Source organism: Chamaea fasciata, unplaced genomic scaffold, assembly GCF_029207755.1.
Source record: "Chamaea fasciata isolate MVZ Bird 193981 ecotype frontalis unplaced genomic scaffold, bChaFas1.0.hap1 SCAF_19, whole genome shotgun sequence".
In the NCBI taxonomy this organism is placed as follows: Eukaryota; Metazoa; Chordata; class Aves; order Passeriformes; family Sylviidae; genus Chamaea; species Chamaea fasciata.
In genome coordinates this window covers 9,871,883-9,894,808 of record NW_027094104.1, presented here as the reverse complement: position 1 = coordinate 9,894,808, position 22,926 = coordinate 9,871,883, and the positions used below count along the sequence as shown (strand labels likewise).

General features: G+C 43.4%; 1 protein-coding gene across 1 annotated transcript; it reads left to right on the top strand.

Annotated features, from left to right (window-relative positions):
• The first annotated feature begins 329 nt into the window (after window positions 1–329).
• Window positions 330–16,083, top strand: LOC136299138 (myosin-1B). Its single transcript, XM_066200487.1, has 38 exons — window positions 330–533; window positions 621–764; window positions 856–1,012; window positions 1,330–1,357; window positions 1,456–1,570; window positions 1,650–1,742; window positions 1,840–1,903; window positions 1,987–2,085; window positions 2,196–2,299; window positions 2,387–2,525; window positions 2,875–2,993; window positions 3,094–3,243; window positions 3,879–4,049; window positions 4,291–4,600; window positions 5,236–5,312; window positions 5,611–5,698; window positions 5,785–5,902; window positions 6,716–6,839; window positions 6,919–7,055; window positions 7,779–8,034; window positions 8,488–8,730; window positions 8,833–9,009; window positions 9,095–9,240; window positions 9,328–9,418; window positions 9,507–9,896; window positions 10,601–10,727; window positions 11,273–11,391; window positions 11,707–11,903; window positions 12,290–12,473; window positions 12,560–12,725; window positions 12,897–13,021; window positions 13,213–13,521; window positions 13,623–13,826; window positions 14,653–14,778; window positions 14,873–15,043; window positions 15,131–15,235; window positions 15,489–15,584; window positions 15,788–16,083. The coding sequence occupies exons 1-38, from the start codon at window positions 330–332 to the stop codon at window positions 15,938–15,940; spliced, it is 5,826 nt and encodes a 1,941-aa protein (XP_066056584.1). The 3' UTR covers window positions 15,941–16,083.
• The last annotated feature ends 6,843 nt before the right edge of the window (window positions 16,084–22,926 follow it).

Below are 22,926 nucleotides of genomic sequence, written 5' to 3'. Positions count from 1 at the left end.
TCTCCATGGCATCTTCTGGACTCACATCAACAACTCCATGTTCTTCCTCTGCTAGGACCCCAAATACAAAAAGAGAGAAAGTATTCTTCTGTAAATGCAATTGTCCGGTAGGACTAAAGAGCAGGCCATACAAAAGAATAATAATAATAGAAAAAAAATTACAGAAGAGAACTCGGAAGTAGCACAAAAAAGAAAAGACAATTTAGTTGATACCTAAAGAAGAGCAATTGAATGTGCTGTAGGAGTGTTTCTTCCATCACACACTATTTTAATATATTCTCTACCCTCACAGATACTTGCTGCATTACGTGTGGTAAGCAGCAGCAGCCATGTCTACGGACGCCGAGATGGCCGTCTTTGGGGAGGCTGCCCCTTACCTCCGAAAGTCAGAGAAGGAGAGAATTGAGGCCCAGAACAAACCTTTTGATGCCAAGTCATCTGTCTTCGTGGTACATGCTAAAGAGTCATATGTGAAGAGCACGATCCAGAGCAGGGAATCGGGAAAAATCACTGTCAAGACTGAAGGGGGAGAGGTGGGTAAAGTGCAAGATTTACAAACAGCTGTTCATTCCCACTCTGGCTCTCAGCTGACATGCATGTATCTTCCTGCCTTCCAACAGACCCTGACGGTGAAGGAAGATCAAATCTTCTCCATGAACCCTCCCAAGTATGACAAAATCGAGGACATGGCCATGATGACCCACCTGCACGAACCCGCTGTGCTGTACAACCTCAAAGAGCGTTACGCAGCCTGGATGATCTACGTAAGTGGCAGCAGCAGCTTCCTTTGGGCAGCCTGGGGAGCTGCTGGGCCAGGCTCAGGGGAAGCCAACGTGCTGTGTCCCTTCCCCACAGACCTACTCGGGTCTCTTCTGCGTCACTGTCAACCCCTACAAGTGGCTGCCGGTGTACAACCCCGAGGTGGTGTTGGCCTACCGAGGCAAGAAGCGCCAGGAGGCCCCTCCACACATCTTCTCCATCTCTGACAACGCCTATCAGTTCATGCTGACTGGTGAGTGGCTCTGTCTGTCTCACAGGCATTGGAGCATTTATTTGTCTGAAGAGATAATCTGTCTCAGGAAAGTGAAGAGACTTTTTCAACGCTTTCTTGGTTTTGACAAACATATCTGTTTTGAAGCTAGCTATCCTCATAGCAATGTTTCTACTGTTTTAAATGAAGGACACCTCTGCACTCAGTGATGTGCTTTGCAGGCTTGCTTGTTTAAGTCCAGCTGACATCAGGGCAAACATTCAGCTTACCTGACTATGTTTCATTCTTTCTCTGTTGTTCATTGAGTTTTAAGTACTGTATTTGTGCCTTGTTCACAGATCGGGAGAACCAGTCCATCCTGATCACGTACGTACACCCCCTGCACGGGTCCCTGCGGGGCTGCCCGGGGCCAGGGGACCTCCTGCCTGACCACGCACCCTCTGCTTCTCCCTTGGCTTTGGCAGCGGAGAATCCGGGGCCGGGAAGACTGTCAACACAAAGCGTGTCATCCAGTACTTTGCAACAATTGCAGCCAGTGGGGACAAGAAGAAGGAGGAGCAGACCTCCGGCAAAATGCAGGTGAGGTCCCAGGGCTAGGAACCTGCAACTCTTCAATTTCCTGATGAGCTAGATCGTGACAAGAAGACTTCTGTTTTAGGGGACACTTGAGGATCAAATCATCAGTGCCAACCCACTGCTGGAGGCCTTTGGAAATGCCAAGACCGTGAGGAATGACAACTCCTCACGCTTTGTGAGTTGTTATTGAGACAAGCATCAATACTAGTTTGAATATTCCTGCTGTCCAGATTGGTAAAATAGGTCTTGATTGACTTTCCTGCTGCTTTCAGGGTAAATTCATCAGAATCCACTTTGGTGCCACAGGCAAACTGGCTTCTGCTGACATTGAAACATGTAAGACACCCTCCTGGCCTGATCCCCTTCCCTCCAGCCTTCCCCACTTCTTGTGCCTGACTGTGTCCTGCCATCCTTGCCAGATCTGCTGGAGAAGTCCAGAGTCACTTTCCAGCTGAAGGCGGAAAGGAGCTACCACATCTTTTATCAGATCATGTCCAACAGGAAGCCAGAGCTCATTGGTAGGGAAGATCACTGCCTCCTTCAGGCAAAGGTCATGCAAAAACATTGCTGATTGCTGATTTTGCTGCTGATTGCATTTGACCTGGCTCGGTTTTGTCTTTCTTTTCAGAGATGTTACTGATCACCACCAACCCCTATGACTATCTGTATGTGAGTCAAGGTGAGATCACAGTTCCCAGCATTAACGACCAGGAAGAGCTGATGGCCACGGACGTAAGTAGCAGAAGTTCTCTTAGGTGAAGTTTCATTTCTCTGACCTTTTAACAGCTGGGGCACTCACCTTTACAACTCTCTTCTTAGAGTGCCATTGACATCCTGGGCTTCAGTGCTGATGAGAAAACAGCCATCTACAAGCTGACAGGGGCTGTCATGCACTATGGGAACCTGAAGTTCAAGCAGAAGCAACGAGAGGAGCAGGCAGAGCCTGATGGCACCGAAGGTACCAGCACAACCCATCCCAGAGCACGGCAGACAGTGAACACTCTCTCAGTTAAAGGCAGCATGTCAGGGTCAGAATGACTGACCCAGGCTGTGCATTTCCCCCATGCCAGTATTGTAGAATGGCAGTGGCTCCTAGCCAGAGGACTTCTCTGGAGGAGCACAACTCTGATTATTTTGAACAATGCAAATTGTAAGGTCCAGTGTCTCCCAGAGAGTGCTGCCATTAACACGTTTACTTTTTATCTTTACTACTATTTTGATTTTTACTGGAATTGCTTTACATTATATATTTTAAAGGGACTGTAATGTCTACTGGTGCCTTAACAACTGATTGTTTTGGTGTTTAGTTGCTGACAAGGCTGCCTACCTGATGGGTTTGAACTCAGCAGACCTGCTCAAGGCCCTCTGCTACCCCCGAGTCAAGGTGGGGAATGAATACGTGACCAAGGGCCAAACTGTGCAGCAGGTAAGAGACAAGTGATAATAGAAAACAAATAGACTTGGATTAAATATTTTGAACGTCCTCTTCTGCTGCAGATGGTAGCTTTCCTTTAACCTTTTCTTAGGTGTACAATTCTGTGGGTGCCCTGGCTAAGTCTGTGTTTGAGAAGATGTTCCTGTGGATGGTTGTACGAATCAACCAACAGCTGGACACGAAGCAGCCCAGGCAGTACTTCATTGGTGTCCTGGACATTGCTGGCTTCGAGATCTTTGATGTAAGAGGAGGATCTCCATAAAGCTTTCCTGGAAGAGGCATTAGGAAATTGGAATAATGTGGAGTTTGGGGTGTGCTTTACTTCAATTATGGGTTATTTCTATTCATTGGATAATCCTGCCTTTCCTCTAGGAATGGTACCCTTCTGATTCTCCTTGCATGTAGTATCCCACAGGGCTGGATTTATTTGTAGATGTTTGTTGTTGCATGCAGAAGTGAAAATTGCATGGAAAACTGTGGAACAACTGATAAATAAGAGCAGAGAGAGAGACCGTAAGGAAGTTAAAATACGCCTTTTTAAAGGAAGAATTTGTTAATCTGGCGGAAGCCAGATTTCCTCTGAATGCTTGGGAATTTACAGGTAATGTACAAAATTCAAACAAATGAAAAGCTGGACTTGAACTATGCTCAGAAGGTCTATTCAGAGCTCAGAAATATGTTGATACAGTACCAGGGCCTAAAAAGGTAGGATATATTAGAGGATGGAACATGCCAGTCACCTGTCCAGTTCCAGCATTAGAAATTCAAGATTTCAATCATGGAGAGCTTAGTGGGATAAAAAATAAAGCCTATTGGAAGATGGAAGGTGCTCCTGGAACTAAAATTCATGAGTAAGTAAATCTTTGCCTTCTGCAGTTCAACAGCCTGGAGCAGCTGTGCATCAACTTCACCAATGAGAAACTGCAACAGTTCTTCAACCACCACATGTTCGTGCTGGAGCAGGAGGAGTACAAGAAGGAGGGCATTGAATGGGAGTTCATTGACTTTGGCATGGACCTGGCTGCCTGCATTGAGCTCATTGAGAAGGTATTTCGGTAGTTCACAATGTGAGGTATTTTCAGAAAGGCGTTGATTTTTTAGATATTTCGAAATGCAGCTTGAAATGGTAAATATGATACTGGAGATACAACAGTTTGTATTATTTTATGATTTTCTGAGAAGAACAATCCGTGAGACCAGTAATATTGTCCCAGTCAGGAAGTTAATTCATCTCTGAGTCTTTCTGCCTTTTCATCTTGTCCTCCCTCCTTGCTTGTGCTTCTCCCAGCCCATGGGCATCTTCTCCATCCTGGAAGAGGAGTGCATGTTCCCCAAGGCAACTGACACCTCTTTCAAGAACAAGCTCTATGACCAGCACCTGGGCAAGTCCAACAATTTCCAGAAGCCCAAGCCTGGCAAAGGCAAGGCTGAGGCCCACTTCTCCCTGGTGCACTACGCTGGAACAGTGGACTACAACATCACTGGCTGGCTGGAGAAGAACAAGGACCCTCTGAATGAAACTGTTGTGGGGCTGTATCAGAAGTCATCCTTGAAGACCTTGGCCTTGCTCTTTGCATCTGCTGGAGGGGCAGAAGCAGGTGATTTCTTTGAAATCAGTTCCACTATAATTTGCAGAAAAAGAAATTAAAATCTTGTAATATTTTGCAATGATATTTACATTTCAAAAATGGAAAACCCAAAACCTCATCTACTGTTTGGATCTCAGTCTAATAAGGGATATTTCAACTCCCCAGAGACCTTAATAGAGCTGTAGGGTTTAGGACAAGACAGCTGTAGTAGAGCATTAACCCAGTCTAGCTGAGAAACCAGATTTCTGCAATATATTCCATTCTCAAATACTTCTGGGAATACAATCATGTGTATCAACATGCTGTTAAATTTATGCACACCCTTAGATGTAAGGATACATAAACACTCCGTTTGGTGTATTTACTAACTATTAGTTTAGTTCCTCAAGTATCTTTCTATGCAAAATACTATGTTTTATTTCCCTACTGTGTTTTCTAAATTTCAGCTTGAAGTCATTAGATTTCCTTCTACTGTCACCTGAAACATTCAGGTCTCTTTTTGTAACTTTAACCACTGTCTGCATTTTCAAATTTTGGTCATATTATTATTTTTGCTAGATTTTTAAAAGATGAACATACAATGATTTTCAGATTCTGTGTGCTTTTGTTGTTCACTTCTTTATATAAAATTTATTACATTTTAGAGAGCAGTGGCGGTGGTGGCAAGAAGGGCGCCAAGAAGAAGGGTTCTTCTTTCCAGACCGTCTCGGCTCTGTTCCGGGTATTGTAGAACAATCATTCTAAACTTACCACATTATGAAAAGAAAAGCAGAAAATTCAGTTCAGAAAAGCTTTAGATTGATCTAATATATCTTTGTGTTTAGAAAGGATAAATTAATTTGCTCCTTGTGAAGAGGAATTCTTACTGAATCATGGGAAGTATTCTTTCAGAACTGCCCAAAAGTTCTGTAAAAAAAAAATTACTGATCATGGTTTTATTGCAGTGTTTTTATCTCCACCTAGTATTGAGATTGTGTAAGTGACCCTTTTAAAACCAAGGCTTTGTTCTTGCTCCTAAGGAAAATTTAAACAAGCTGATGAGCAATTTGAGGAGCACACATCCCCATTTTGTGCGGTGCCTTATTCCTAATGAAACAAAAACACCTGGTAAGTTGTTAAAGTTCAGAGGTGTGATATAGCTGATCTTATCTGTGCAGTAAAATGATATACAATTTCGTTCTGTGATTTATTAGGTGCCATGGAGCACGAGCTGGTGCTGCACCAGCTGCGCTGTAACGGCGTGCTGGAAGGGATCAGGATTTGCAGGAAAGGGTTCCCCAGCAGAATCCTCTATGCTGACTTCAAACAGAGGTCAGATTACACATCATCCCCCTCCCCCCTACCCAGAAATGATGAACAATTTGCATTTCCTAACTGTTTTAAGTACTGTGGAAGTTATGGGAGAGGTTCACTGCACCTGCCTTTAGGTGTTCAAAAGTCAATTGTCCAAGTGAGTCAGTCATCCAGGTTCTTTCTATAGCTTTGAGGGAAAAAAATGACATTTTCAAAAGGCTATTGTTTATTCTTGCTCTGTATTCATATTCTGGTATGAGATAAAGTATTTTTTAACTAAGTATCCAGAAGTTGACTACCTTAGAGTTAGGCACCTGGAGAACCAAGCAAGATGACTTTCACCTGTCAGCACAGATATGTGAATAAGGACACTAAAAGACATTCTAGACTAACTTACAAAAACCGAATACTATGAAAGTATCTTCCTTCTTGTTCTACATCAGTTGGAAAATACTCAGATGGTATGTACTGCCACTATTCAGGACTGAGATTTGCTTCTCCCTGCCCCATATATTATTCTTGCACATAAAGTTCTCATTTAGAAATCAGGTATTTGGATAACATGGCGTGTGGAATATGTCAGCGGTTACCCACAGAAATCAATATCCATTCTGTGTCTAAAATCTCTGGACTCAGGGAAATACACAGTTTTCTCTAAAAACATATTTAGCCATGAGAGTACAATTTCTAAACAAGGAAGGGTTCAGATTTATTCACCTACCTTCCACTCTTGATCCCCCTTCAGAAAATCTTAACAATGGCATCGATTGGTACAGGTTTGGTTGAGCTTTCAAGTACCTGAGCTTCTCCATATTCTATTTCCTGCCACAGATACAAGGTGCTTAATGCCAGTGCCATCCCCGAGGGACAGTTCATCGACAGCAAGAAGGCTTCTGAGAAGCTCCTTGGCTCAATCGATGTGGACCACACCCAGTACAAATTTGGACACACCAAGGTACAAACCTCCCCATTCACTCTCTGCCTGGCCTTTGCTCTACCTGACACTGATGTGCTGCAACATTCCCTCTCTCCAGGTGTTCTTCAAAGCTGGGCTGCTGGGACTCCTGGAGGAGATGAGGGATGAGAAGCTGGCCCAGCTCATCACCCGCACCCAGGCTATGTGTAGGGGTTACTTGATGAGGGTGGAGTTCAAGAAAATGATGGAGAGGAGGTAGATATTTACTTGGCTTGCTGGGCCAATCCTTGTCAGATACTAATGAGCAAAACTGAAAATAAGCTGCTTCACAAAAAAACCTCAATTATTTCTCATTAATTCAGTTCATCAATCTGGAAATATATCTTGGAAATAGATGAAGTAGTATGAAATCCCAACTTAGGGAAACAAATGATTTTTTAAATATTTTGTACTAATAATTGCTGAATTCATTAAATGGCTATATTATATATATGTCCAGAAAATTGATATCTAGTCTAATCTAATTATTTTAGGTCACTGGTAAGACATATTTCTATCACAAGAGAACCATCCTTTTCCCTTTGATAACTTTCATAAAAGTGACCGAATCAACTTACAGAAGTGTTCCTTCTCATTGGCCATGGAAGCAAGCCAAACACCTGGACTCCAAAACTGTCCATAAAGGTTGATATTCTACATAACACTAGAAAGTTCTCTGTGGAAGTATATATATATTATATAAAAAATGTGATCTAAATATTAAGGAATGTATATGGAATAATTCATGGTAAATATTTTCCACATAGAGATATACAGAACTATATATGTATACATATAAACTATATGTAGATTATATATATGTACAACTGAAAAGTATTATGTGTTGAGCTTCACGTTATACATATTAATATAATCTGTAAAATATGCTTTATAGATTTTAAAATATGTACCAAAATATATTTTGTTGCTACCTTTCAGGGAGTCCATCTTCTGTATTCAGTACAACGTTCGTTCATTCATGAATGTCAAACACTGGCCATGGATGAAGCTGTTCTTCAAGATCAAGCCCTTGCTGAAGAGTGCAGAATCCGAGAAAGAAATGGCCAACATGAAGGAAGAGTTTGAGAAAACCAAGGAAGAGCTTGCAAAGTCTGAGGCAAAGCGGAAGGAGCTGGAGGAGAAAATGGTGGCCTTGGTGCAGGAGAAAAATGACCTGCAGCTCCAAGTGCAGGCAGTGAGTATTGCTAAAGTTTTTGGCTTGAAACATCCTATATAAAATCATACCAATTGTCTCAGTAAACACATATTATCCCAAAATAGCAATTATTTTAAAAACAAATACATGTTTTATAAAATAGGAAGAAAAACCACATAGCATAGGTAAGAAAAATTAATACATATACAATTAATTATTGCAGGTGGTTCCTTATACTTTTAAATCAGGAGAGAAATAATCCATTTCCAGTGAGCAAATACTGCAGCTTACAGCATGTCATTTTAATCCTACACAGTTACTCACAGAAACAATCAGAATTACAGAACAGTCTGAGTTGGAAGGGTCTCAGAAGGATCATGATGGATCAATCATTTGGATTAATCTGATGGCATTTAGATGTCTATAGCCTAAAAGTACATCTGAGTAAGTAACCTCAGGTTGAAAACTGTTTTATTTAAATGAATCATGCAGGAAGCTGATGGTTTGGCTGATGCTGAGGAAAGGTGTGACCAGCTCATCAAAACCAAAATCCAACTGGAAGCCAAAATTAAGGAGCTGACAGAGAGAGCAGAAGAAGAAGAAGAGATGAATGCTGAACTGACAGCCAAGAAGAGGAAACTGGAGGATGAATGTTCAGAGCTGAAGAAAGATATTGATGACCTTGAGCTAACACTGGCCAAGGTGGAGAAGGAAAAACATGCCACTGAAAACAAGGTATGAGGTAGAACCTGTCACTTGCACTCTGGAAAGGACTTCTCTTGTTATAAAGTTTTTAAACACCATTTTCTGTCTGTGCTTGCTCCTTTGTTCGTGAAGGTGAAAAACCTGACTGAGGAGATGGCAGCCTTGGACGAGACCATTGCCAAGCTGACAAAAGAGAAGAAAGCCCTCCAAGAGGCCCATCAGCAGACCCTGGATGACCTGCAGGCAGAGGAGGACAAAGTCAATACTCTGACCAAAGCCAAGACCAAGCTGGAACAGCAAGTGGACGATGTAAGCACACAGACATAGAGCAGGAACAGGACAGGTATGGAGCCTGGCCTGGCTGGCAGAGCCCTGATGGTCTTGTTGTGTTTAGCTGGAAGGGTCCCTGGAGCAAGAGAAGAAACTGCGCATGGACCTGGAGAGAGCTAAGAGGAAACTGGAAGGAGACCTGAAGCTGGCCCAGGACAGCATCATGGATTTGGAGAATGATAAGCAGCAGCTGGATGAGAAGCTGAAGAAGTAAGTGTGGCTCTGGGCCACCTGAGTGCTGGGCTGCAGCACTTGTCTTTTTTCTTTGACCTCTAACATGGTTCACCTTGCCCAAAGGAAAGACTTTGAAATCAGCCAGATCCAGAGTAAAACTGAGGATGAACAAGCCCTGGGCATGCAGCTTCAGAAGAAGATCAAGGAGCTGCAGGCAAGTCTCTGTTCCCTCCCCTCCCATGCTCAGGCTCAGCTCAGGCATGAGGAGGGCACGGGTGTGAAGGGTCCCGGGTGTTGTGCAGGCCCGCATTGAGGAGCTGGAGGAGGAAATTGAGGCCGAGCGAACCTCTCGTGCTAAAGCAGAGAAGCATCGGGCTGACCTGTCCAGGGAGCTGGAGGAGATCAGTGAGCGCCTGGAAGAGGCAGGAGGGGCCACAGCAGCTCAGGTTGAGATGAACAAGAAGCGTGAGGCAGAATTCCAGAAGATGCGGCGTGACCTGGAAGAGGCTACGCTGCAGCACGAAGCCACGGCTGCCGCCCTGCGCAAGAAGCATGCGGACAGCACAGCTGAGCTGGGGGAGCAGATCGACAACCTGCAACGCGTGAAGCAGAAGCTGGAGAAGGAGAAGAGCGAGCTGAAGATGGAGATTGATGACTTGGCCAGCAACATGGAGTCTGTCTCCAAAGCCAAGGTACACAAATATTTCTTCTCATTAATTCAAACATAATCAGGTTATTTATACTTTAACACAGAAATTTTAGTCATATTTTAGAATAAATTCATTGCACTTTGCAACTTGAATGTTTACTTAAACATTTCAGTATCATTTAAATCATTTTTGTGTCTTTTGGGTGAGAGCTAAAATCATCTTCTAACCTAAGGAACACTGAGGTCTCATTGCTTGGTTCAGAACATTTCAAAATGAAAGGCACTGACCGTATTGCTTTTTAGTTTCTTTTAAAACAGAAGTGCCCTTAGTTTCTTCCAGGAACAGAAATTGCCTTTTCCTTTTTATTCCTCTTTTTCTTTTCTTTCCTTTAATACTTCAATAAAATAATGTCTGAGACAAAGAAAATTTTAAATTAATTCTTCATTTTACAGAATCCCATCATTCTTTTTATCTATTGAAAGTAGATCAGTGAAAATTAATAAATTATAGAATCATAGAATAGTTTGGGCTTGAAGGAAGTGTAGAGATCATCTCCATTCACCCTGCAATGGGAAGGGAATATACAGCTGTTGGAACAGGGGACACAAAGTTCATAGAAATATATATCAGTTAACTGAGAAATTTTGGCCTCTGAATCATTCTTTCTTCTTTCATAAGACTTCAGATTCTCACAAATTATGAGTTGAACCACTAAATATCTTTCCTTCTGTTCCTCATGCAATCAGGCAAATCTGGAGAAGATGTGTCGTTCCCTGGAAGATCAGCTCAGTGAGATTAAGACAAAGGAGGAGGAACAGCAGCGCATAATTAATGACATTAGTGCCCAAAGAGCTCGGCTACAAACAGAATCTGGTAAGACATTGGTGTTTTTAAGACAATACTGTTTATTATCTGTGTCCTTTAAAAAACAAGTAAAAATCACTTGGAGTCCTGGAGGATTGAACATGAATTAAGTTTAACCTCAGCCAAAACTGTGTTTTTGTGATGGCCAACAGAACCCTGAGAGAATCCTGAGTTACATTAGGAGAAGCGTTGCCAGCAGGTTAGCCAAGAGTGATCGTTCCCCCTGCTCAGCACACATGAAGTCTCTCCTGGATTGCTTGGCTTTATTAAACCTCCTGAGATTCTCATGGGCCATAATCCCTCTGGATGGCACTGTAGTACTCATTCTGAAAACTCAAGGCTTACTGCAAACATAGAGTTAGACTGGTTGGATTTTACATGACAGGCCATTTCTAGCCTCTAAGAAATGTGGGTAGGTATCAATGATGAGGAATCCATGAAAGAAGTAAAATTTTGATTAACTCAAATTTTTTTTTATATGGGGATTTATTATCAAGATTAATACTTTTACATAAGTCATAACAAGTTCGTTTTACTCATCTAAACACTCCCAGGTGAATATTCACGCCAGGTAGATGAGAAAGATGCTCTGATTTCTCAGCTGTCCAGAGGCAAACAGGCTTTCACCCAACAGATTGAGGAACTCAAAAGGCATCTAGAGGAAGAGATAAAGGTAAGAAGGCTCTCCAAATTCTGAGTTGTACATTGGATTCCTTCTGTCTAGGAGGAGCTTTAGATATGCATGAAATTTAGAATCAACAAGATGAAAGAGAGGAAAAAAGCACTTAGGCAATGCAAGCCTTCCCATAACAGTTTTGTTCCTCCTTCCCTGCAGTCTGTATGTTAATTGTTTAGCATATTCCTAGACTTTCCACTTTCATTCAGTAGCATACCATTACTCATAGCAGAATCAGTGCCCATCAGCATTTCAGACAGGAGACTTCCCGGGATATTTCCATTCATTGTCACACTGCTATTCTTTCCCAAGGCCAAGAACGCCCTGGCCCACGCCCTGCAGTCCGCTCGCCACGACTGTGACTTGCTCCGGGAACAATATGAGGAGGAGCAGGAGGCCAAGGGGGAGCTGCAGCGAGCCCTGTCCAAGGCCAACAGTGAAGTGGCCCAGTGGAGAACCAAATACGAGACGGACGCGATTCAGCGCACAGAGGAGCTCGAGGAGGCCAAGTACGTGGGGAGGAAGGATGGCAAATGGTGGGAGAAGACAGAGGCTGGTTGAGGGAAGTTGGAGTCTCTGAGAGAAGGTTAAGGCAAGAGTTGGATGAAGGCAAGGATATACTGTCTTTGTAAAAAAAGGTAAGACAGGGAGGGAGAGAAAAAGAGAGAGATTGGAAGGGAAAACATAGACATTAGGGCTAGAAGAGCTACAACAGGCCTAATCTTCCATAAGTGAGCACAGAAGTGATAGACCTTGTTGGCTGCATTCACTCATGGATAATAAAAAACATTGTGGAAAGCATTTGGATCAAAACCTCCAAAGTGACAAACTCATGACAGTAAAGAACCAATGCCTTTGCAAGTTCTAACGAGGCACTGTGCTTCTCTACTTCCAGAAAGAAGCTGGCCCAGCGCCTGCAGGATGCAGAGGAACATGTTGAGGCTGTCAATGCCAAATGTGCCTCCCTGGAAAAGACAAAGCAGAGGCTGCAGAATGAAGTGGAGGACCTGATGATTGATGTGGAGAGATCCAATGCTGCCTGCGCTGCTCTGGATAAGAAGCAGAAGAACTTTGACAAGGTCTTTTGGTCTCCAGCACCAGCACTCCTGGTCAGAGCATGGCCCCATGATGGCCACAGCCCGACTCACACCCTGTTTCTCTCCAGATCCTGGCAGAATGGAAGCAGAAGTATGAGGAAACGCAGGCTGAGCTGGAGGCCTCGCAGAAGGAGTCGCGCTCTCTCAGCACGGAGCTGTTCAAGATGAAGAATGCCTATGAGGAGTCCTTGGACCACCTGGAAACAATGAAGCGGGAGAACAAGAACTTGCAGCGTAAGTCCCTGGCCCTCTGCTCCTCGCTGGCCTTGCTCACTATCAGCCATTATCACCATTCCTCATGGGTCTGTGCCTGCAGGTCTGCAGAGATGCCTGTCCCCTTGGTGGGACAGGACCCTTCCCATTCTGCTCTGTGCCTGACCATGCCATTGGTCTTTGTTCCCACAGAGGAGATTTCTGACCTGACAGAGCAGATTGCAGAGGGAGGGAAGGCAATTCATGAGCTGGAGAAAGTCAAGAAGCAGATTGAGCAGGAGAAATCTGAAATTCAGGCTGCTCTGGAGGAAGCTGAGGTACACAGCATTATTTCTTGCTCTCTTACATCTTTCGGATCTCTATCTTGTTTATCTCATTCCCAGAGAAAAGAGGAGAAAAGGTCTTGTAAAAGTAGAGATTTTATCTAAAGATAGCATTTCTTTTTTTACTCAGAGCTTCAGGTTCATCATTTATCACATGAAAAGTATTCTTATTTTTTCTTGTCCAGGCCTCCCTGGAACATGAGGAGGGAAAGATTCTGCGCCTGCAGCTTGAGCTCAACCAAGTCAAGTCTGAGATCGACAGAAAGATTGCAGAGAAAGATGAGGAAATCGAACAGATGAAGAGAAACCACCTGCGAGTTGTGGACTCCATGCAGAGCACTCTGGATGCTGAGATCAGGAGCAGGAATGAAGCCCTGAGGCTGAAGAAGAAGATGGAAGGAGACCTGAATGAAATAGAAATCCAGCTGAGCCACGCCAACCGCCAGGCTGCAGAGGCACAGAAGAACCTGAGAAATACACAGGGAGTGCTCAAGGTCTGTTGAACAGAAATTGCCTACAGAGAAATATCTTGGTTAATACTTTCTGTCCACAGGAGCTCTTAATCTGCTTGTAATTTCCTTCAATGGCTCTACAGGACACCCAGATCCATTTGGATGATGCTCTCAGATCACAGGAGGACCTGAAGGAGCAGGTGGCCATGGTGGAGCGCAGGGCAAACCTGCTGCAGGCTGAAGTTGAGGAGCTCCGGGCAGCCCTGGAGCAGACAGAACGGTCAAGGAAAGTGGCTGAGCAGGAGTTAATGGATGCCAGTGAGCGTGTGCAGCTCCTCCACAGCCAGGTGAGGTCATTTGGTGAGGAACGGTACTCTCGGTAACTGGGAGAATACTTTTATGCTTTATTCCCATCATTTTTGGATGCTCAGCTTGGAGGAAGACAGTCCTACTTCCTGGAGTATTCATCATGTTACTAAAAGAGATCTTCGCTGAAAAAATTGTGTGCACTGGTGGTTTTCCCAGGCTGCATACAATGATGTGCACCTCATTTGCATTCTCAGACACTTTATTCACAGGAATGTGCCAAGTTCTCTGAGCAGTCAGGGAATGGAACTCTGAGACCACAGCAACATTCATTCCTTGTCAGTGGAAACGTAGCACTGAGGAATCCTCATGTACTTTTATACTTGCAAGAAACTGATTTAGTATTTATCAAGGAGACTTTGACATGAGCTATGTGTCATAACAGCCACCAATCAGTCAAATGCTGAAACCTATGAACAGTGACCAATTTCAAGTGATGAAACTATTCTGGAGGGGATTCATTCTATCTACATTCAAAGTTGTTGAGAGTGGATTACTCTTTCCTAATGCTGAAGATGAGACATTTCATTGCCTTTTCCCTAACTCTATTTTTGTTATTTTCCTGTGCCAGCCTTGGTAGAGGAGATGTGGCACAGATTATATTTCTGAGCACTTTTTCAAATTATTAAAATTAATTGTTGGAGAAAACAAAACAAAATGTTTATTCCCCAGTGACAAGAAGGGTAATTAGAAAAACCTCGGTAATGATTATTCCCATAATTATGTCTGAAATTTTTGAAAATGCTGTAATGTTCTTGATTTCAAATAATGAACTTACAAAAACAAACCTCCAATACTGCTCAACAGAACACCAGCCTGATCAACACCAAGAAGAAGCTGGAAACAGACATTGCCCAGATCCAGGGTGAAATGGAGGATACCATCCAGGAAGCCCGCAATGCTGAGGAGAAGGCCAAGAAGGCCATCACAGATGTGAGTTGGCTGCTCCGGGCATTGCTGATGGGGAATGTACTCTCCCAAAAATATTTCCAGTCCTAAAATGGCTTTGACCCTTTGCTCTGATCAGGCGGCCATGATGGCAGAAGAGCTGAAGAAGGAGCAGGACACCAGTGCCCACCTGGAGAGGATGAAGAAGAACCTGGACCAGACAGTGAAGGACCTGCAGCACCGTCTGGATGAGGCTGAGCAGCTGGCACTGAAGGGAGGGAAGAAGCAGATCCAGAAGCTGGAGGCCAGGGTATGTAGGGCTGGGGTTGTGTGTGAGTGAGCGTGTCCTTGCACAGACATTGTCTGGGAAGCTGCAGGGCTGGGCTTGTCCTTGCAGGTGCGGGAGCTGGAAGGGGAGGTTGATGCTGAGCAGAAGCGCAGCGCTGAAGCCGTGAAGGGTGTGCGCAAGTACGAGCGGAGGGTGAAGGAACTGACCTACCAGGTAAGGCAGGAATCTTCTTCATGTTGATACACTCTTATTCCTGGAACCCAAAATGTGGGCTGGAGGATTTCTCTCTGTCCTGAGTCACACATACAAAAAGAACAATGAGAGCACCAGAAGATTGCTGTCTTTCTAGTCATGTTAACAATATCCAGCTTATCACTTCTGTCTTACTGGGCAGCAATGTCAAATAGAAATGTTACTCTCTATTTCATGTAGAGGAGGGTAAAAATTCTCTTGTCATTCTCTTTAGTCTGAGGAAGACAGGAAAAACGTTCTCAGGCTGCAGGATCTAGTGGACAAACTGCAAACTAAGGTGAAAGCTTACAAGAGACAAGCTGAGGAGGCTGTGAGTATCACTGTGTTCAGTCAGTCTTTATCCAGGTGGAATTCTGTGTCGATGTCTTCCCCTGTGTAGCTCTGTTTGAACCCAGGTCAATGTTGTGGTAGTAGTTCTCTACTTCGTTAGCCTTTATTTATTTCATATTTCCACCTAGCATTGTTACAGTGGAATAGTTTTAAAACCTGCTTTATGTTTCTTCCTATCTCCAGGAGGAGCTGTCCAATGTCAACCTCTCCAAGTTCCGCAAGATCCAGCACGAGCTGGAGGAAGCCGAGGAGCGGGCTGACATTGCAGAGTCCCAGGTCAACAAGCTCCGAGCCAAGAGCAGGGAAATTGGCAAGAAGGCAGAAGGTGAAGAGTAAATGCCTCCAGTGCTGTGAAGTGAGAGAATTGCACAAAATGTGACATTCTGTCGCTTTTACTTTGTAGTCACTGCTTTGTACTTCATTAATCTGTAGATGAGTAATGCCTACCTAATAAAATTCCAGAGCTTATGGCATGTAAATTATGAGAAGCTGAGTGTTGCATTTTAATCATTACCCTGAATTCTTCTAAGGTTTACCTTTTTCCTTGCTTATTTTAAACTTATTTATTCAATCAAAAATCTTGCTTCAGGTATTTTCAAACTGTTTCAGACACTTTCAAAGTGGTCTAATCAGACATCCTGCTTTGTTCTTACCAGGAAATGTCATCTAGTACTTCCTTAGCTGAGAATTTTTTTTTTCTCTGAAACACTGTGTAATTATCCCTTATAACTGTTGCTTTAGGAATATAATAGATATTATATCAAATGTTCTGTTCAAACAATAAGAGCTTATTACACCTTCCTTCCTACTTCCACTTAATCTTTGATTATTCTTTTAATTTTTGTGTCTTCTTTGCAAAACCTTACTTCAAGGTAAATTTCTTCCGTCTTTCAAGCCACTTTGAAACACAATTTAGAGGACATTTAAACCTAAAATGAGATCTACTTTCAACTTTCCTTCATAAAAGTGATGTGCAAACCAACATTCCCAGGGCAGCATAACCAGCAACCCCATATAGTCAGTTGGTCATTGTCTATATTCTGTTTCCGGAACTACCCTGAATTTTCTAAACTGGTCAGGCAGACACTTACCTCCTATGAAGTCTCTAGCATAATTCTGATTACTTTGCCCAGCGTGGCCGCACTCAAAATGTGGGGTTTTTTTCTTTGTGGTTATCAGCAAACATGAGAGAAATCCATGGTCACCTCTTAAAGCCCACATTGATCATTCAGTGTCGTTTCATGCTAATGCACCCCAAGCATCTATTAACAAGATCCTGGGTCACTCTCATCTCCTGGGATGGGTTGTACCATCAGGGACACCTTCCACTATCCCAGGTTGTTCCAAGACTCATCCAACCTGGGCTTAAACACTGCCAGGGATGGGACAGCCACAGCTTCACTGGGCACCCTGTACCAGGGCCTCACCACCCTCACAGGTGCTTCCTAATATCTAATCCAAACCTACGGTCTTTCAGTGGGGAGCCATTCCCTGTGTCCTGTCTCTCCATCCCTTATCCCAGTCCCTCTCCAGCTCTCCTGGAGCCCCTTTAAGCCCTGGAAGGGGCTCTGATTCTCTCTGGAGCCTTCTCATCTCCAGGTGAGCACCCCCAGCTCTCCCAGCATGGCTCCAGAGCAGAGGGGCTCCAGCCTTTGGAGCATCTCCGTGGCCTCCTCTGGGCTCTCTCCACCAGCACCAGGTCCTTCCTGTGCTGGTTTGGGGCAGCTCTGCAGGTGGGGTCTCACCTGAGCACAGGGGCAGAGGGGCAGAATTCCCCCCTTGACCAGCTGCCCTTGCTGGGGGTTCAGCCCAGGGCGCAGGGGGTTTCTGGGTTCAGTACACACAGCCAGGGAATGTTGGGCTTCTTGTCAGCCAATAGTCCCAAACCCTTCTCCTCAGGGCTGTTGTTGGTTCATTCCTCATCCAGCCTGTAGATGTGCCTGGGAAGGCAGTTTATGCATACATACAAATATATGTGTGTATATAGACATATACAAACATATATACATATTTATCTATGCATACACAAACACACATGCATCTATATCTATATATCTATCTAATCTGTATCTGTATCATCTATATCTATATCTATATGCATACATACTCTCACTCATAATTTCCAAAGCTATTTTTTTCAAGCAGAGATCTAGTTACATGAAAATTTGTGTTATTCTTTCATCACCGGTACATAATCAAGGTCAAAAGTAGTGACTCTTTAGCATTCAATTTCGAGGCTTTGATAAATACTTAGCAGCTTTACAGGACAGCTTGTCCTGATTGGATTCCTAGCTGAGTGTCATGACATCTCCAAAAATGTTCCCAGAGTCACATGTCCGACACCTGAGGAAAGATGTCTGTGGGATTGATTGCCACCTGTGAAAAGGATGGCTACTGAGTTCCTTTTGGAGAAAGAAAAAGTTGACAAATCAGCATGCAACTTTTTTACCACACAGACAGTCCCGTTTTAAGGCATGCCTACTTGCTCAGACACCCTCTTATCTGCCAAGGAACTGTTCAGGTTTTTGGGGTCCCACTTCCTGCTTTTTATGATGATTTTTTTTCCTGCCTCTGAGTCAAGTAGATAATCTTTATCTTTCTGGGAGCGTGTGGACTTCTAACCAGAGCACAGCTGTGCAATTGCCCCACAGGATGTACACAGGTTCTGTGTAAATATCTGGCTGGGAGCACATCTGCACTCTTGGCTGGACCTGAGGGTGTGGAGCTGCAGCAGTCATGTCACTGTCAGGTAAACTGATCTGGCATGTTATATTGTCCCCCCAAATCCTGAGCTTGCTGAATTGCTGTTACAAAATTGTGCAGGAGTTCCTTCAAAGTACCTTAGCTGGGAAGGCAGGGAAGGTAGCTAAAAAGAGTAGGTGCAGAGTCTTTCCTGTTAAATGTGGAAGAAAACGACAGTGTGGAGTTTTCTGCTTGTTTTGAAAACTAGAGAAGCATAGCACATTTCACAAGCGTCACTCTTTCCTGTACCCATCCTGCCAGATATTTTCATAGCAAGGAAAGCAGCTGGCTTTAGCTTGGCTCCACAGAGCTGCCTTGGAGACCAGCTCTGGACTGGATGACTCTTGGGGCAGGGGTAAGTGGCCATGACAAGAGCAGAGCCCTGACACAAGCCCGGTGACCCAGCACTGCACCTGGCTGCTGGCAGGACTGCAGGTGAAAGGTGAGGTTGATGTGGGCAGTCAGAAGGCAAACAGGGAGCAGCAACCTTGTTGTGACAGGAGTTCACTCCACCACACTGCATTTTCTGCCTGCTTCGAAACAGCTCGAGCAAAGCACAGTGCTGATGTCCCAGATACAGAATGTATTTTACAAAAAGCAGGAGTCCTTAGCAGCAGGCAGGGTCCTCCTGATGCCCTGGTAATCCCGACTGAGTACACAACGAGGGCTGTTTCATAACCTGCTGGCAGGCTCTATGCAGAAGGACAGCAAGGGTATAGGGGACATTACTGAGCAAGGCTGGGAGGTTCATCAAGGACAAAGAGGATCCCAGGAGGGCCCTCATGCAATAAACACATAAATAGAGCTGCTGGACTGAGCTTTCTCCCAAGCTGCTCCTGGCATTTGCTTCAGATCAAGCAACTTTGGACACCCAGGCACCATCCCCAGGGACACTTTTGCATCTGCAGCAGGATTATCAGCCTGTCCTTGTCCAGGATCACTTCCCAAACTATCTTAAATAACATCGCAGACACGGACTTAGCTTCTTTAAGAAAGGTGATACACCTTCTCACATGGCTTATAGACACTAATTGGGACAGCACCATCTGGTTCTCCCACCTATCCACATATCTTTGATTCTCCACTAGGTTTGTGGAATACTACTTCCCTTTACAAATGCTGTTTTGCTCAATATGTTTATTCATCACTGTATCTTCAAATTCTAATAATTCTTGGCGTGTGCTTTTTTCCTAGTATTGGCACTAGGTCTACTAGGCCACCATTCCCTGAAACACTTTTAAAAAATTAGCATTTTACTAGACAGCTTCCAGATCTCCAAAAGCAAGGCAGCTTTAGTAAGAGCTCACACACTACAGCCAATAGTCCAGATGTTACATCTCCATGCTTTTAGGGAAACCTTGGGTAAGTACCTTCTGGTCTTGGCCACTTGTAACTGACTGTTTGTGCTGTCTATTTGGCAACTGGCAGGATATACAATCCTCACCATTTAATTAGCTGGAAAATTCTGGCTTGGAAGTCAAGCCATTTTTATATGCTACTAGATAAAATCCTAAATATGCAGATAATTTGCTCTTGTGCAAGGAGACAGTACAGATATAAGATCAGCTGTAAGTGGGAACAAGCAATATGTATTATTTCAATTGCTTCTGCCTCTGCTTCTGTTTTTGCTACCAGAAGGGCTTTAATTAAAAAGAAAAAGTGTTTTGTTGGCTTCACAATGGCAAGTTACAAATAATAGCCTGGAAATGAATTGTTTTCAGTTTGGTTGCCTCCAAAAGAGCAGAAAGAAGAAGTCGATCTGTCATTTAAGGTGAAATAGTTGCGCAGTTCACAGGGTAATAAATAGTTCTGGTCAGTAATTTGTACAGAATATGGATTGCTGCCAACTTTGCAACTGCTGAAACAACCTGAAGATGTGATCGTGCTACTGGCTTATGCTGGGGGAAGAAAAAAGAATAAATTTAGGATAGACATCCCCTTCCCCCTAAAATATACAGTATATATAATTGACTATTTTGCAGTGTGCAGTAGTTAGCTGAAAGATATCTTCAGTGCCCATGTTCCAGTATTATAACAGAAGCTTTTCTAGGCTGGGGGTAAGTGACAGCTGTGGAAAAAAAAAAAAAAAAAAAAAAAAAAAAAAAAAAAAGCTTGCAAATATATTTTTAGAAAGGAATCCCTCAAAGATTGTCCTTAATTCTATTTGGCCTTAGTGCCGTGTCAAACCCATGTTCAGTGATGCAGAAATCAGCATGAAATATCACACACTTTTGACAAGTTTAGGCTATCTTTCTGTTCCCTTTACATAAATTAATCTTTGTATTTTCATTAGAGAAAAGTATCATTTAAAGACAGGCTCAAAAGATCAAAGTACATATTTTTCAAACCTCAATACATTTGTTTCTATTAAATTCAGGAACATTTGCTGAGAACAAAAGTTTTTTTGAAGGCATACATCTCTCTATGTATATGCAGTTTTTTGGCAACACTGATCATTTGAGACTAAAAGTCATCATGTCCAGCCTGAGAAGAGCTGTGGAGGAGTTCTTGATCTTTGTCCATGGAATAGGAGGCTGAACACCAAAAAGCTTTCAATAAAACAGGACACCACCAAATTAAACTGTGGGGTTACCATGGCAATAAATCTCAGCGACTCATGCAACAGTTATACACCTTGAGAATGGTGTCTCTTCTCCTCCTTTTCTCCAAAACCAGTCCCGTAGAACTTTCCCCTAGAACCAGCCCCCTAGAACGTAATTTAAATCACAGGGAACAGGCTTTATCCTGTGAATGAGCATTAATAATGCTTATCATGGAGTATCTTTGTGGTTTTCAGAGACCTGCACGAACAGTGAAGGATAAAATCCAAATTGACAGAATTGCTAATGCAGATTAATGACCTTAAAGGCCAGGAAACTTTGCATTAATGCAATGGAAGGCTCCTACATGGAGCCTAAATCCACAAAAAAATTACATTTTCAGAATCTTTTTGAATTGATGGGGGGCAACAAGAAGATAGTTGCCCCTCTTCCCCTTTCAGTCTTCCTGTTGTGCTGTAAAAAGAGCAACACAATAACCTTCTAAGATGGAGTGATAAAAAGTCTGAAAGGTGCTGGTACCAGGAACAAATATGTGCCTGAAGGCCCAGGGAAAGGGGGCTGGGTATGAAATATGAGAATAGCTATACTAGTTTAGACCAAAATGTCCATCTGCCCCCAAAGTGTCAGATAGTTGCAGATTCAGCAGCTTATCTGTCAGTGGTTTGGGCATCTCATACGGAAACCTTGCTTCCCTGGCCACTTGTAGTGGGAAAATTAACTCTTCAAATTATGTTTTCCAGCATCCACTGGAAAAGCTGCTGGGTAACTGTCATAGGATCAAAGCTATTTAGTGCTAGAACAGGTGTGGTGTGTATCCTGAGTCTTGCCAGAAGCACAGCGTGGAGAAAACAAATGCTCTGCCATCCACAAAGAGCTAAGAATTCATTAGGTAACCAAATGAACAAATCTGTCAGGTTGTGCTTGGCATGCTACCTAACCTTTCAGCTCCCAAGACAGGCTGACTTTTATGTATTATATAATTTGATAAAGCCAGAATTATGAGAACTCCTGAAGACATTTGTGATTGACCAACATTAGCAAATAGGAGAATTCATAGAATTCCAGGAATAACAATTTACAGAAACCATGCAGATGAATCTGCAGGTACAACACATGTTTAGGGACTGACACAATAAAGGTGTGGTCCTTTCCTTGGCAGATAACTACATCATGGGCATCCTGAAGATAATCCAAAACAAACAGCCAAGGAGAAATGTGTAAATGCACCAAGGATGTTCCCCAGGCCAAGCCAACGTGAAACAACAACAAAGCATCTGAAAATCCATCTCTTCCCATAAAGGACACTGGGTCATTCCACATAAAGGTGGTGAGATTTCAAGGCCTCAAAAGTTTAAATAATTTTCTGACTAAAGTTTCTTCTGCCTTAAAAACCGAAATATGAAATAATGATGACAAATCTGCTTTGCCACTGCATCTCCTGTACAAAATTGTGGCAAGAGTATTTTCCAAAGATGTGAGAGACGCTCAAGACTGTCACTTTTTACACTTTCAAATGCCCTCACCATGCAGTGTGGCTGACCAGGTTTGTTTCACACCCCCCCCTCCCTTACCATTTGTCAGGCAGGTTTGTGTCCCATTATGTTCTCAATTATTCCTCCCTTTCTTAATGTCCCTTGCAGTGTCAAAACCAGCCCTTGAACAGCTAATCTTAAAGGAGCAGACACTCTTCTCCAACCTTCCTTTACGGACCAACTTACAGTGATTCTGGTTTGAGATCCAGCCTGCAGGATGGTGGAGTGGCACAAAAGTCACTTTTCTGCAGGCTGAGACCTTGAGCGTGCCTTGCAAAGCCACAGGACAGGAATGAAAGTCTCTCTTGTGGTCCATTAGCCGACAGTTGTCCCACTCTGCCCCGAGACTGAGGCTGGCTTCAGGCTTGCCACCACCCCACACAATGGTATAAAAGCTTTTGCCTCAATAAATATTCTTATCTAGCAGCATGTGTAGACAAACAAGGAAGATAGGAGGGCATCCATTAATATTATATCCTTCAAGAAG